This window comes from Capricornis sumatraensis, chromosome 8 (assembly GCF_032405125.1).
Source record: "Capricornis sumatraensis isolate serow.1 chromosome 8, serow.2, whole genome shotgun sequence".
NCBI lineage: Eukaryota > Metazoa > Chordata > Mammalia > Artiodactyla > Bovidae > Capricornis > Capricornis sumatraensis.
Window position 1 is genome coordinate 44,186,494 of NC_091076.1, and position 13,077 is coordinate 44,199,570.

Here is a 13,077-nt window from a genome sequence, read left to right on the forward strand (position 1 = left end):
AACTCCTTGATTTTAGTCATCTTCAATAATAAATAATGAGAGTATATTTGAGAGTGAGCATAAATGAGAGAACAAATGACAGTATTAAAAACCAAGAATAATGCAAAATTAGTTTAAATTAGAAATATCACTACCTCAGATATGCAGATGATACCACCCTGATGGCAGAAAGTGAAGAGGAACTAAAACACCTCTTGATGAAAGTGAAAGAGGAGAGTGAAAAAGTTGGCTTAAAGCTCAACATTCAGAAAACTGAGATCATGGCATCTGGTTGCACCACTTCATGGGAAATAGATGGGGAGACAGTGTCAGACTTTATTTTTGGGGGCTCCCAAATTACTGCAGATGGTGATTGCAGCCATGAAATTAAAAGACGCTTACTCCTTGGAAGGAAAGTTATGACCAAAAAGCAGAGACATTACTTTGCTGACAAAGGTCCATCTAGTCAAGGCTATGGTTTTTCCAGTGGTCATGTATGGATATGAGAGTTGGACTGTGTGAAGAAAGCTGAGCACCGGAGAATTGATGCTTTTGAAATATGGTGTTGGAGAAGACTCTTGAGAGTCCCTTGGACTGCAAGGAGATCTAACCAGTCCATTCTAAAGAAGATCAGTCCTGGGTGTTCTTTGGAAGGACTGATGCTGAAGCTGACACTCCAGTACTTCGGCCACCTCATGTGAAGAGCTGACTCATTGGAAAAGATGCTGATGTTGGGAGGGATTGGGGGCAGGAGGAAAAGGGGACGACAGAGGATGAGATGGCTGGATAGCATCACAGACTCGATGGACATGAGTCTGAGTGAACTCCAGGAATTGGTGATAGACAGGGAGGCCTGGCGTGCTGCGATTCATGGGGTCGCAAAGAGTCGGACACCACTAAGCGACTGAACTGAACTGAACTGAACTGATGCAAAGAAGTGACTCATGGGAAAAGACCCTGAGGTTGGGATAGATTGAAGGCGGGAAGAGACGGAGACAACAGAGGATGAGATGGTTGGTTCAATCACCGACTCATCGGACATGAGTTTGAGTAGGACCCGAGAGTTGGTGATGGACAGGAAGCCTGGCATGCTGCAGTCCATTGGGTCGCAAAGAGTCGGACATGTCTGAACTACTGAACTCATCAGCATCTAGCAGTACTTTAGAAATCCTGAACAAATTGTACTTCTCTAAATATTAACAAGGGTGGGTTCATGAAAGCATCTTGATGTCAAAGCTATACTGTAAGAGAAATGAACAATCTATTTCCTACAGTATTTGAAAACATATAAATCTAGGTAATTTTATATGCAATTTTAAACAATGCAGCTAAAATGCAGTATTTACTATGTGTCAAGCTGAGTTCAAAATATTTTTTCATTACTTCATTTGATCTTTGTACTATGCTTGAATGGTAAATATGTTTATCTTCCTCTTTTCACACAGGTAGAACTGAGGCACAGAGGATCAGGTCACCCAGACCACCAAGTCAGCAGGTAAAGCAATCTGTTTGAGTCTGCATGCTAATATGGTGTGTGTGGCATCAATGGATAATTTTTATTCTTTTAATCTACAGATATCAAAAAGAATATCTACTCCAAGGGTTAGACACTGATAAAGGGCTGTCTCTTGATGTCTGTTAAACAGTAGACTGGATCACATCACTGTTAGAAAAGTAATCTATGAACAAACAAGATACATGTAAAATGATATAGCTGAGGACACCTAGGGAAACAGCTGCAGACAGATTACCAGCTGAGAATACACTGTGAGCCCCCTCTTTAAACAATGGCATCAGGCAGACAGTAAGCCTAAGAGGCAGCAAAACAAGCATCATTGGTCTTTGTAAATAGTAGCTGTGGGCAAAAATACGGATGGACATGCATGGACCTCTTCGAGTACCTCCAGGCTCCCTGCCAACATGAACATGAAGAGCAATGTGTCCATGCAAGGTTTGTCCAGGCACATGTATGTCCCTATGTGCGCTGGGAGGAGATTGGAAGATTATTCCTAGAGATTAAACCTGAATTAATATCTGAAACAATGAAGCAATAATTCAGATTCTACATTTATTTGTGATCAGAATAAAGTAAATATTATCATATCTAAGTAAGTGGGAAAAATTATCCTAAAGGTAAAGTTCAGTAAATTCTTGAATAAACTGCTAAGCTGATCAAAGAATGAATCACTTAGCATCATCATGCTGCTGCTGCTGCTGCTGCTGCTAAGTCACTTCAGTCGTGTCTGACTCTGTGCGACCCCATAGACGGCAGCCCACCAGGCTCCCCCTTCCCTGAGATTCTCAAGGCAAGAACACTGGAGTGGGTTGCCATTTCCTTCTCCAATGCATGAAAGTGAAAAGTGAAAGTGAAGTTGCTCAGTTGTGTCCAACTTTTGATTAAATATGTGGAAATGAAGCTCTAATTCTTTAACATGATGACTTTTTTTTTTTTTAGTTCAGATAATAGTTTACTGATTCTTAGCCTGTTGCATACTAGCTAGTAAAGACAGTCAAATTATTCAAAAAGTAGAGGTACTTCAAGCTTCTGCAAGAAGGATCAAGATGCCAGCACACATCAGCTTTTAGGGAGGATACAAAATAAAAACCTGGTACTTCTTTATTCTCTGGGAAGATGAGGCATATTACGAAAAAGTTTGGCCCATTTAAGAAAGAATTACCAAGATGGCAAAGAATATATGAAAATTTTAAAAATCATATCTAGCATGTTTCATTTTAAAAACCACTTATTAAATATAAATAAATCATTACATTAATGTATAGAAAACAGGAAACTGATGAATGACTATCCACAAAGTACCTGACTCTGTTGATGCAGATACCAGATGAGGGATCATTCACAAAATATCTGACTCTGCTGATACACCATCAGGCAAAAAGCAACACAGCCAGACACTGATGCAGATACCTTGTGGCTTGCACTTGGCAACAGCTCCCAACCACCGCTGGGACACAGGTGCAGCAAGCTTTTTTCTCTGACCCCCCTGTGAAGAACCTCAGACATTACAGTGCTGGAGGATGCCCTAGTTAATTAGGTTAGGTTATTCAGGCTTTTTCAGAAATCCTAAAAATGGAAACTTTGGTTTTGCCCTCCCAAAGTTTGCCTGTCATTATACCGATTCCCCCTTCACAATATCTAGGGAGCTCTTATTGCTTACTTGGGATAATTTCTAGATTGAATGAAGGGCAGAATCTCGGAGTCTTGACTAGATGGAGGAAGTAGTAAGTCTCGAAATCGTTCTGTCAAAAGAAAAATAAACATCAAGTTATGAAAAAAGTCATAAAATAATTTCAAAATAAAATTACTTCCTATTCTTTAAATTTGCCATCATTTCTTATACTAGAAATTTACTTACCATTTAATGTACTAAAATAGGTCTTTATTTCACTTTAATGACATAACAACTGTGCATATAAATATAGCAAGTATTCATTAGTATAAACTAATACTAAAATTTAATAATTGAAAGGTTAGAAGAAACATATATGACCAATAAATATACAAAGAGATGTACAAATTCATTAGTAACCTGGGATATAAGAATTAAACCACACACTGTAAGACAGCATTCACATTATGTGGCATTCAGCTGATAGGAATTAATCTCATGGACCAAATGTTAGGACTGTATCAACATAAACTCATATATTTTGGGTAGAAATGCAAGTTGATGCAATAATTTTGGAAAACAAACTGATATTATCTTTTAAGCTTAAGTTTTGCATAACCCTGGTATATATTCTGCAGAAACTTTCAAATATGTGTCAGACAGCAAGAAAAAGAACATTCTTGGTAGCTCTGTTCAGAACACCATAAATGGAAACAACTCAGTTGTCTACAAACAGGAGAAAGGATAATTTGTAGCATATTCACACAATGGAATATATATTCTTTGAAGTAAGACAATGAATTCAGTTACAAATAAAAACACAGTAAATAATATTAGTAGGATCTTGAGTGAAAAATAATATCAGCAGATTACACATAGAAGAATATTATTTTTTGAGTTAAAAATAACTAAGCAGTGTGCTGTCTGGGTATGTTGCCCAACAGAGCAAACCTGAAAATCTGAGCAAAAAGGTATAATAAACCCAATTTGGGATAATGATTACATTTTAGGAGGAGTAAGGGGAAGAAATAGGAGAAAGCAAAAAGATAAGTGTATGCAATTGTTAATAATGCCATATGTATTTGTTATAGCATCATAAATCAGTGAATGAATGAGAGCCAGGAATTATCCAATGATGACATTGGGTTATGAACCAAGAATGTGATTAATATAGTTTTGTGCTCATGAATTCATAATAAAGGAAAGAGGGAGAAAGGGAGGAAAAGAAAGAGGAAGAGAAAGAGACAAGTAGAGAGAAAGTGCGACAGGAAACAGAAAAGAAAAGGAAATGAAAGAGTGCAGAGAAAAGAAGATTCCTCAGTTCCATCTTAAACAGTTACAACAAAAAGCTATCTGTATTGATAGAGTAACCTGTCACTCTAATACTGATCCCACATTTCTAGGATTAGATTGTAATTATCTCTAGAGTCATTCCTAGGGAAGGCTTCCTTGACCCCTCCTCTTTCTTTCTCTCTTTCTGCCAAATCTGGAATAGATGGCCCTACTAGGTACTCATAGGATACTCTGTGCTTACATGCTCATGGAATCTATCACATTACATTTTTATTAGTATGTATATTTGTCTATCCACCCTTGAAATTAAAAGACACTTGCTCTGGAAGAAAAGCTATGACCAACCTAGACAGCATATTAAAAAGCAGAGACATTTCTTTGCCAACAAATGTTCGTCCAGTCAAAGCTATGATTTTTCCAGTAGTCCTGTATGGATGTGAGAGTTGGACCATAAAGAAAGCTGAGTGCCTAAGAACTGATGCTTTTGTACTGTGGTGTTGGAGAAGACTCTTAAGAGTCTCTTGGTCTGCAAGGAAATCATACCAGTCAATCACAAAGGGAATCAGTCCTGAATATTCATTGGAAGGACTCATGCTGAAGCTGAAACTCCAAGCTTTGGCCACCTGATGCAAAGAATTGACTCATTGGAAAAGACCCTGATGCCGGGAAAGATTGAAGGCAGGAGGAGAAGGGGATGACAAAGAAAGAGATGGTTGGATTGCATGATCGACTCAATGGACATGAGTTTGAGCAAGCTCCAGGAGTTGGTGATGGACAGGGAAGCTGGGCCTGCTGCAGTCCATGGGGTTGTAAAGAGTCAGACATGAGTGAGCGACTGAGGTGACTGACTGATCAACCCCCTCCTAGTAGATGGGTATTGTACCACCAGGATATAGAACATTATTTGATATATATTAAGTTGCTGGATATAAATTAGTTGGAAGGCTATTTCGAATTTCTGTTTTTACTGGATACATGAAATTGTTTGTTCAGGTTAATCATGTTTTTTAGAAGAGCTCCACTGGTCATCATTGGGCAACCATAAAAAGCCAGGGGACCTGTCCTCTAGCCTTGACAGAGTCACATCATCAGGCTGAGACAGAGTACAAAGCTGAAACTCGACACTGCAGTAAATCCATCACTAACTGAAGGTGAGTAATTTCAACAAAGTGCTTAAAATCGACAACTGATGACTGTCAATGTTTCTAGGCTACTGAAGAACAAGATGATAAACCTTTGTGAGCAATGAATAAACATTTGTAAACATCATGAGCAGTGGTTACCAAGTATGGCTGAGAAGCCGGATGTGGATTATACCTTCATATTTATTAAAATATATGTAATCAGATATGGCTTCTACTCTGCATTTTGTTTCCATTGCTCTGACAATTCTTATAATACACTTGGGGAGGAGCTAAGAAAATTCAAACAGAAGCGGCTATAACCCTATAGACCACAGATCCATACTAGCATACTGTATTTTTCTCCATCAGGTACACTTACTCTTTGAGTTTATAGTTTTTAAAATCAAATTCTATCATTAACTGATATGCTGTCATCTTTATCAACAGAAGCAGTGTTTATTTCAATGAAATGACTACTAAATTTTTCTGATGACATGACCCTCGCTTTTCAGACTACTACCCAGTTTATGTAGCATCCCACTTAATGAATGATTTGCGGTGTTTTTTGCCCTCCAAGTATGCCTTTTCCAAAATAGGTCCTGAAAAATAAGACCAAAACCCAACAGCAGACATGAATTTTACACATCAAGTGAAGAATTATTCAATCACACAACAATATTAAGTATGACATATTCTTGGGTGCTAAAAATTAATATAAGTTAAAGTTTCCTGAGTGATTCCCAAGCTGATTTAAATGCAAAGAAAAAACATAATTAAGCATAATATAATACAGCTATAGATTATCCTTGTTTACATAAGCACAAAGCCCATTTGATTATAAATCTGGAAGAACATGTCTGGAGATGACATTATATTAATAGAATGAAAAAAATAAAAAACCACCACCCTAGATACACAACAAAAGCTGCCTATAAGAGATCATTTATAAAGCTGCCCAAATTATGAAGTCTATAGTTAACATTCCTATATCTGAAGCAATCCTTTAATCTGAGTATCATGATTGTAAGGGATACCAAGTGAACATGCAGATCCTTGAGTAATTAGGTCAAAAAAATTTGCATACACACAAATAGAAAATATCCACAGTACCTGAAAATTATTCTTTTAAAATTTCTATTTTGATTCTCTATGTATAAATTCTAAATGTGAATAATTAACTTTTTCCCATAAAAGTATGGTGACAATTTTTCTTTATGAGAATAAAAATAAATGATAGCTGTCCTCAGGAAAGTCCAAGTATATGAAAAATCATTTCTAATGCTTACACTGATGCTTCTTTAGTCTCCTAGATTTCAACTGTTTAATTAGTATTCCATCATTTATCTAATGCTAAGGAAAAGACAAAAATAAACTGATGTTGCCTTGCTTAAATAGCAAAAATTTTAAAATAATACTTCTTCCCCTGGAGCAAAATATCATACCAGCTGAGCTGCTTTCTCAGTAGGCCCAAAGTCTATTTCTTAAGAAAATGGCAATTATCCAAAAACTAGAGCTTAGTTCCTTCACAGGACTTCTAAGAACAATTTCATTAAAGCCACTGAAAAGAACTGGAGTATTTTCTGCAAAGTGGTATTTTGATGAGCTGACTAATGATGTGATAATGTTTGATCATGATTTTCTACCAGCGGGGGACATATCTTAATTAACACAAGCTTTTGTAGCCTTTCACCCACGCTTTCTTTCTCTCATTCAATCAACAAATGAATTCGGAGGAGACCAGGCTTGTATGACATGCTGCACACAGCTACAGTAATTTGGGTTCCCTGGATGACCAATCGTGAGACAATGTACATATTTCCTCGTAAACAAAGACAAGAAAAAATAATCTTTCCAATTCTAATTTCAGTTTTTTTGTACACTTAATGTGACTCAAATTCTTCATTTTCCTTTTGGTGGAAAATAAGGAATCTGCAATCCTCCCCAACGTGCAAAAAGGAACAAATGTGACAAAATTTTGCATGACAACAAAATAGTATGCAAATATATCCCTGGAATGAGGGGGAAGAAAAAGTCTTCTCCCTATCACTGCAACAAAAAAAAACAAAAAAAGAAAAAAAAGGAAAAGAAAAAAATAGAGTCAGCTGGTAGCCTCCAGCTATCAGTTACATCCGAGTCAGCTTCAGGTACAAAGGAAATGTTTTTTACAAAACAGCTCGGAGCCAGGGACTGAAGAAGGCTGGGGTGGCTGAGCTGTACACAGGCAAGGTTGATGGGCAGTATTCACTGCAGAGCTTCCCACCACTCTGGCTGAGGGTTTGTGGAGACTACACGGTGTTCGGTTTCTTTCTCCACTCAATCCCACTGCCGTCTTCTTCCTTTCACAGGTGTTGATCCCTAATAAGCATGTTACTTCACAAATTACTTCTCCGAGTCTGTTTCTGGTGAACCCAACCGCACCAGGTGGGCTTGATAGTCTTCCACTTTGTACACAGTGTTAGTTGCTCAGTTGTGTCTGACTCTTTCCGGCTCCAGGGACTGTAGCCCTCCAGGCTGCTCTGTCCATGGAATTCTCCAAGCAAGAATACTGGAGCGGGTTGCCAGTCCTTTCTCTGGGGTATCTCCCTCATCCAGGGATGGAACCAGCATCTCCTGCATTTCCCGCATTGCAGGCAGATTGTTTACTTCTGAGCCACCAAGGAAGTCCCTTGTACTTAGAGCCTCTGCCATGCTCTTGGCTACTACTGGGTGAGATGGATAAGTCAAAGCAAGTCATTCCCTTTCCAGAGGTAATGTAACTAATGTAACCTTCATTGCAATACAGGTGCTCACTGTTAAGAAGACATGTTGTCAGATATGCCCTCAAACACACATATCCTGTGACAAGTAATATCAAGTAATCTGATGGTGGGAGAAATAAGCAAGTGGCCTTTCAGGTCACATGGTATACTAGCCAGTTGCACCATGCCCCACATGCTGTAGTCTCTAAGATGCATATAACCATCATGCGTTCACTTGCCAGTGGAAAATGCAGAAAATTATAATTAGATTGATATGGAAAATGTATAGGAAATAGAAATTAAACACTCTAATGTAGAGAGTAGCCGGAACACTTTTTTAAAGATTTTTTTCATGTGGACCAGTTTTTAAGACTTTATTGAAATTGTTACAATATTGTTCTGTTTTATAATTTGTCTTTTGGCCCTGAGGCATGTGCTAAGATAGGTCGGCTCCCTGACCAGGGATTGAACCCACAACCCCTGCACTGGAAGATGAAGTCTTAACCACTGGATCACCAGGGAAGTCCCTGAACACTCTTATAGAGTGGTTTTGTCCTTTATCATGAAACACAGTAACTCATTTCAACAGTAATAAGCTAAGAAAAGATAATGATTAATTTTAAAGTATATATTAAATTTGTCTTTTTCAAGAAAGTTGGTGATGAACATGTAACTAGAACAAAACGTTTATATTTTACCATCCATCCCGAAAGCCATAATGATTTCACTGAACACATGAAAACACTCAAGTTTCTGGATGAATCAACATCTAATTCTAAAGTTATTTATTATTTTATGTCCGATGATAATTTAACACAGAAATATGTAGAAAGTACAGTAGGTGATCAATGTCAAGAAAAAAAGTGACTTTATAATAACTAGGATCCAGGTGGTCTGGTCTTTGTGCATTGTGTCAAGCTATTCATCAACAGTTAATAAGGCTATTCTAATTTTACAGAATTGCTCAAAAACTAACCATGAATCCACGAGGTGAAGAAGACTGAGGTGCATTCTGAGTGTCCCCAAACATCGTAAGCTCTTTTACACTGTATATCCCATTCTGTACTGTAAGGCAAAATTTATCTCCCAAGAGTCCCTAGCTTGCATTCTCCTGTTAGGAAGACTAGGTACTTGTTTCATTTCCCCGAGCCTCTCCTATCTTTCCTTTCTTCACTCAACTCCCTGTTGCTTCTTCTTCCTCTTGCTTGTGTTTTAAAAATGAAACTCAATCCCTCCCCATGAAAATTCTTCTCTGTCACCTGTCTAGTCATTTTTTCTCACCCCCTTTACTACATCACAGAAATCCAGGAATAGTTCCCAAAGACATCCTTCTCCTTAGAAAGGAAATTATACAGAGAGAAGTAAGTTGGTCAAGTCCTTGTTCTGGTTAATGAGGTATGGACTTGGGGTGACCGTCTTCAAGTACACATACTTTAACAATTTTTATGCACATACAATAAGAATGGAGTCTACCTGTTAAAGAAGAAACAATGGCATGAATGAAGAGGTAAATTTAAGACTAACAATAAGACAGGAGAAATGTTCATTTTTTTACCTTAAAGTACAAAACACCAAGAGCAAATTAAGAAAAAATAACACAAAAAAGGGGGGATATATTGTTAATATATGGATAAGAAGATTCTGGCAGTGGCTAAGTATATTTATTTAATTCATGCATTCTGAAATTAGCATGGATTCAAAGACCCACTGGCCTATGGCAACAGAGACAAAAGCCAAAACTCTATTAACTTCCTATAAGACCTCACTGGTTTACTGTAGTAAGGTTTTTGGTTCCTCAGAAAATGGGGTCACCTTAGAGTTAACGTTTAGTTCCCTCAAAGTTGAATATTTCTCTTTCACCCATGTACAGTCACCCTGTCAAATGGTTATGGGGTAAGAGGATCATTTTACAATTTAATTTTTGACATGTAGAAGGCTATTTTTTTCCTCAAAGGAACTTGACCATCACTTTATCAAGGGGTTCAGAATCTATGAACCAACTGAGATCTAGGAAATGGATGAAGGGTTGTGACTCCCTCCGCAGACGACTCGGGTCATACCTTTGTTTGCAAATCCTTGAGTTTTCATTCGTACAAACCAAGTACGACTCTCTAGGCTGCCCATCTATTTGAGTCCTAAGAGTACCATGGTCAGTTAGTTAGCTCCAGAGGTCTCACCAGGTGAGTCCGTTCTGACCATGGGTCCAGACAAGCTGCCCATAATGGTAACCACACCCATCCTGACTCTATCAGTTAATTGCTGTCTCCTAACTCCTGCCTCGGAGAAGGCAATGGCACTGCACTCCAGTACTTTTGCCTGGAAAATCCCAGGGACAGAGGAGCCTGGTGGACTGCCGTCTATGAGGTCGCACAGAGTCGGACATGACTGAAGCGACTTAGCAGCAGCAGCAGCAACTCCTGCCCCTCTGGGACATCACCATCTCCACCAAGTTCAAGAACACACTTTAATGACAGCCTCTCTTGCTTGTCATTCTTGGCCTGCAAACTGTCACGACAGACTCTATCAAGGGTTATAGAATGCCTATCACCAATGTATTTCTCAAAGCTGTAGTAAAATAATCCTTCATGGAATGTCATTAAGGAGTTGATAGTCATCATATAATATGTTCTCTCTAGTTTTCCAGTCTCTCCAAGGTGTTGGATAACTTCATTTATAATATACCCAGGAAGTCTAGAAGCATATATACCAAAGAATCAAGGATAAATATGGCTAACGATTTGAGATGGAAGTTGAAAAAGGCATTAACTTTTATTTTATCTATATTTGCTTTGTATTTTAAAGAGAATTTATATAAGAATAATAATTTTTTTTAAAAGACAGCTGTGTGTACTCTCACATACACATAGCTGCAAGGGTATCTGTCATTCACACTCCCTGCGTTACAGCTTTTGTAACACTCTCCACTCCTCTACCTCCTGAGGAAGACGTAACACTGATGCAGAAGCAGCACAGACGCGTGCACACACACACACACACACACACACACACACACACCTGCCTCTTAAAAGAGAAGATACAAGTTTATTGTCCCATAATATTTAAGAAGGACTATTTAAATACACAAGCAAAATTTGCATATCTAAAATTATTTTTTTCAGCAAACATTTATGATCATGTAGTAAATATCAGGCACCAAGTTAGATCCTCAATATACTAAAGGTCTAGTAAGGAAGATATATATCTTATCAAAAGAGATGTACACTGCAAACAAGTGAGCGACAAATGTGTTACTCTAATGGTCTGGAAGGACAGAACCACCAACTTTGCCCAGATACACTGGGAAGAAAAAGCAAAAGAGGCAGGGAGGTTTTGTAAAAAAGTGAAATAAGCCAGAAAGAAGTCCTTCTTATTTACATTAGATGAAGTGAATAATTTTGCTAGCATTTTTTCTGTCTTACATATAATCAGTTAAAGCATCCTTTATTCATTTATTCACTCACTGAATAAACTTCCATTAAGTACCTATTATTTGTCACACACACAGGAAAAAAAAAAAAAAAACAAGTTTTACTTCTCAAGGCCAGCCTTGTTTTTTCACAAGGAAATGCCAGGACAACAGAAAAACTGCAAGGCAATTACAGTCACAATGGGGCTCAGGGCAGGCCAACCCAGAATGTGCCACTTAGGCATGTGAAGCATTTCAAACCAGAAGAATCAAGGATGAACAGACTCCGGAAGAGCTTTTTACCTTCCCCTTAACTACATAAAAGAATTTAGATAAGGGGCCTTACCAGGAAGAGAGGTATTACCAGAGATAACCTCTTATATGTGACAATCATCTGCATTGCATGGCAAACATTTGCTCTTCCCATCTCCCTGTGAATTTTCTTCCTCGTCTCTGAAAACGCTACAGCTACACTTCTCTTCAGCTCAACATGGAATATAAGCCTCAATTCCTAACTGCCGCTTCATCTCTTTAGGAGCTGAGTTTCATTCTTTCTTTCATACATATAAAATTAAAAAAATTCTTTTCTCATTAATCTGGCTTATGTTAATTTAAATATTCAGCCAGCCAAAGAATCTAGAAGGGGAGTAAGAAAAAGTGTTCCTCTCCCTATCTGCTTGAAAAAGAATTTAGAATATAATTACAAAATTACTTAATGAGGGCAAGAATAAAGCTGTTCTCCCTCCTAGGGATTCAAAGAAATTAATGGTTTGTTAAAATTTGGTGTTTTATTTTCTTAGGAAAAGAAATATGCACACTAATCTTAGAAGAAACAAATTACTTCAAAAAATGAGAATTATAGTGCAAATTCAGAAGTACATCCAAATTAACTAGAAAGATACAGAGTATACATTTTCCTTTTTTGAAAAGTTTAAATCAAGTGAATGTTCTTTATTACCATGGTAACTCAGTATTGAATAACAATAGTTGCTATTTAAAATATTGCTTTCAAAGCAACATCAAAGGCATCAAATTAATACTATTTTAGATAAATCAGAAAATCTACTTGCAGAGCAAGAATATATTTCTATTAAAGATACAGACAAATTTTCTATTGATAAAAGACTCAAATTAAAATGGACTGCAATTCTAGAAGTAAAAAATAATTAGCTGCATGCTCTGGTTATATAAAACTACCTTCTTCACAAATATTAGGGCCAATATCAAAGGAACACACAAAAAAACAGAATCTATACTTGTGCCACCCAAGGAGGGAAAAAAGCAAGTCTACACTTGTAACCTCAGAAGATAAGAACACAGGGCACAGTACATACAACTAGAGCTAATAAATGAATACATACCCTAATAGGAGCTATAAAGAAACACACATAAAACTCCCACACTTGGCA

At 37.6% G+C, this 13,077-nt stretch overlaps 1 protein-coding gene across 2 annotated transcripts in view; it reads right to left on the reverse strand.

Annotated features, from left to right (window-relative positions):
- The window catches only part of NOX4 (NADPH oxidase 4), a 175,551-nt gene that overhangs the window by 45,959 nt on the left and 116,515 nt on the right, over nucleotides 1–13,077 (reverse strand). For both annotated transcript variants that reach the window (XM_068977093.1, XM_068977092.1), the window contains exon 13: nucleotides 3,156–3,237. In XM_068977093.1, the coding sequence (XP_068833194.1) occupies nucleotides 3,156–3,237 (82 nt within the window). The remainder of the gene's footprint in view (nucleotides 1–3,155; nucleotides 3,238–13,077) is intronic.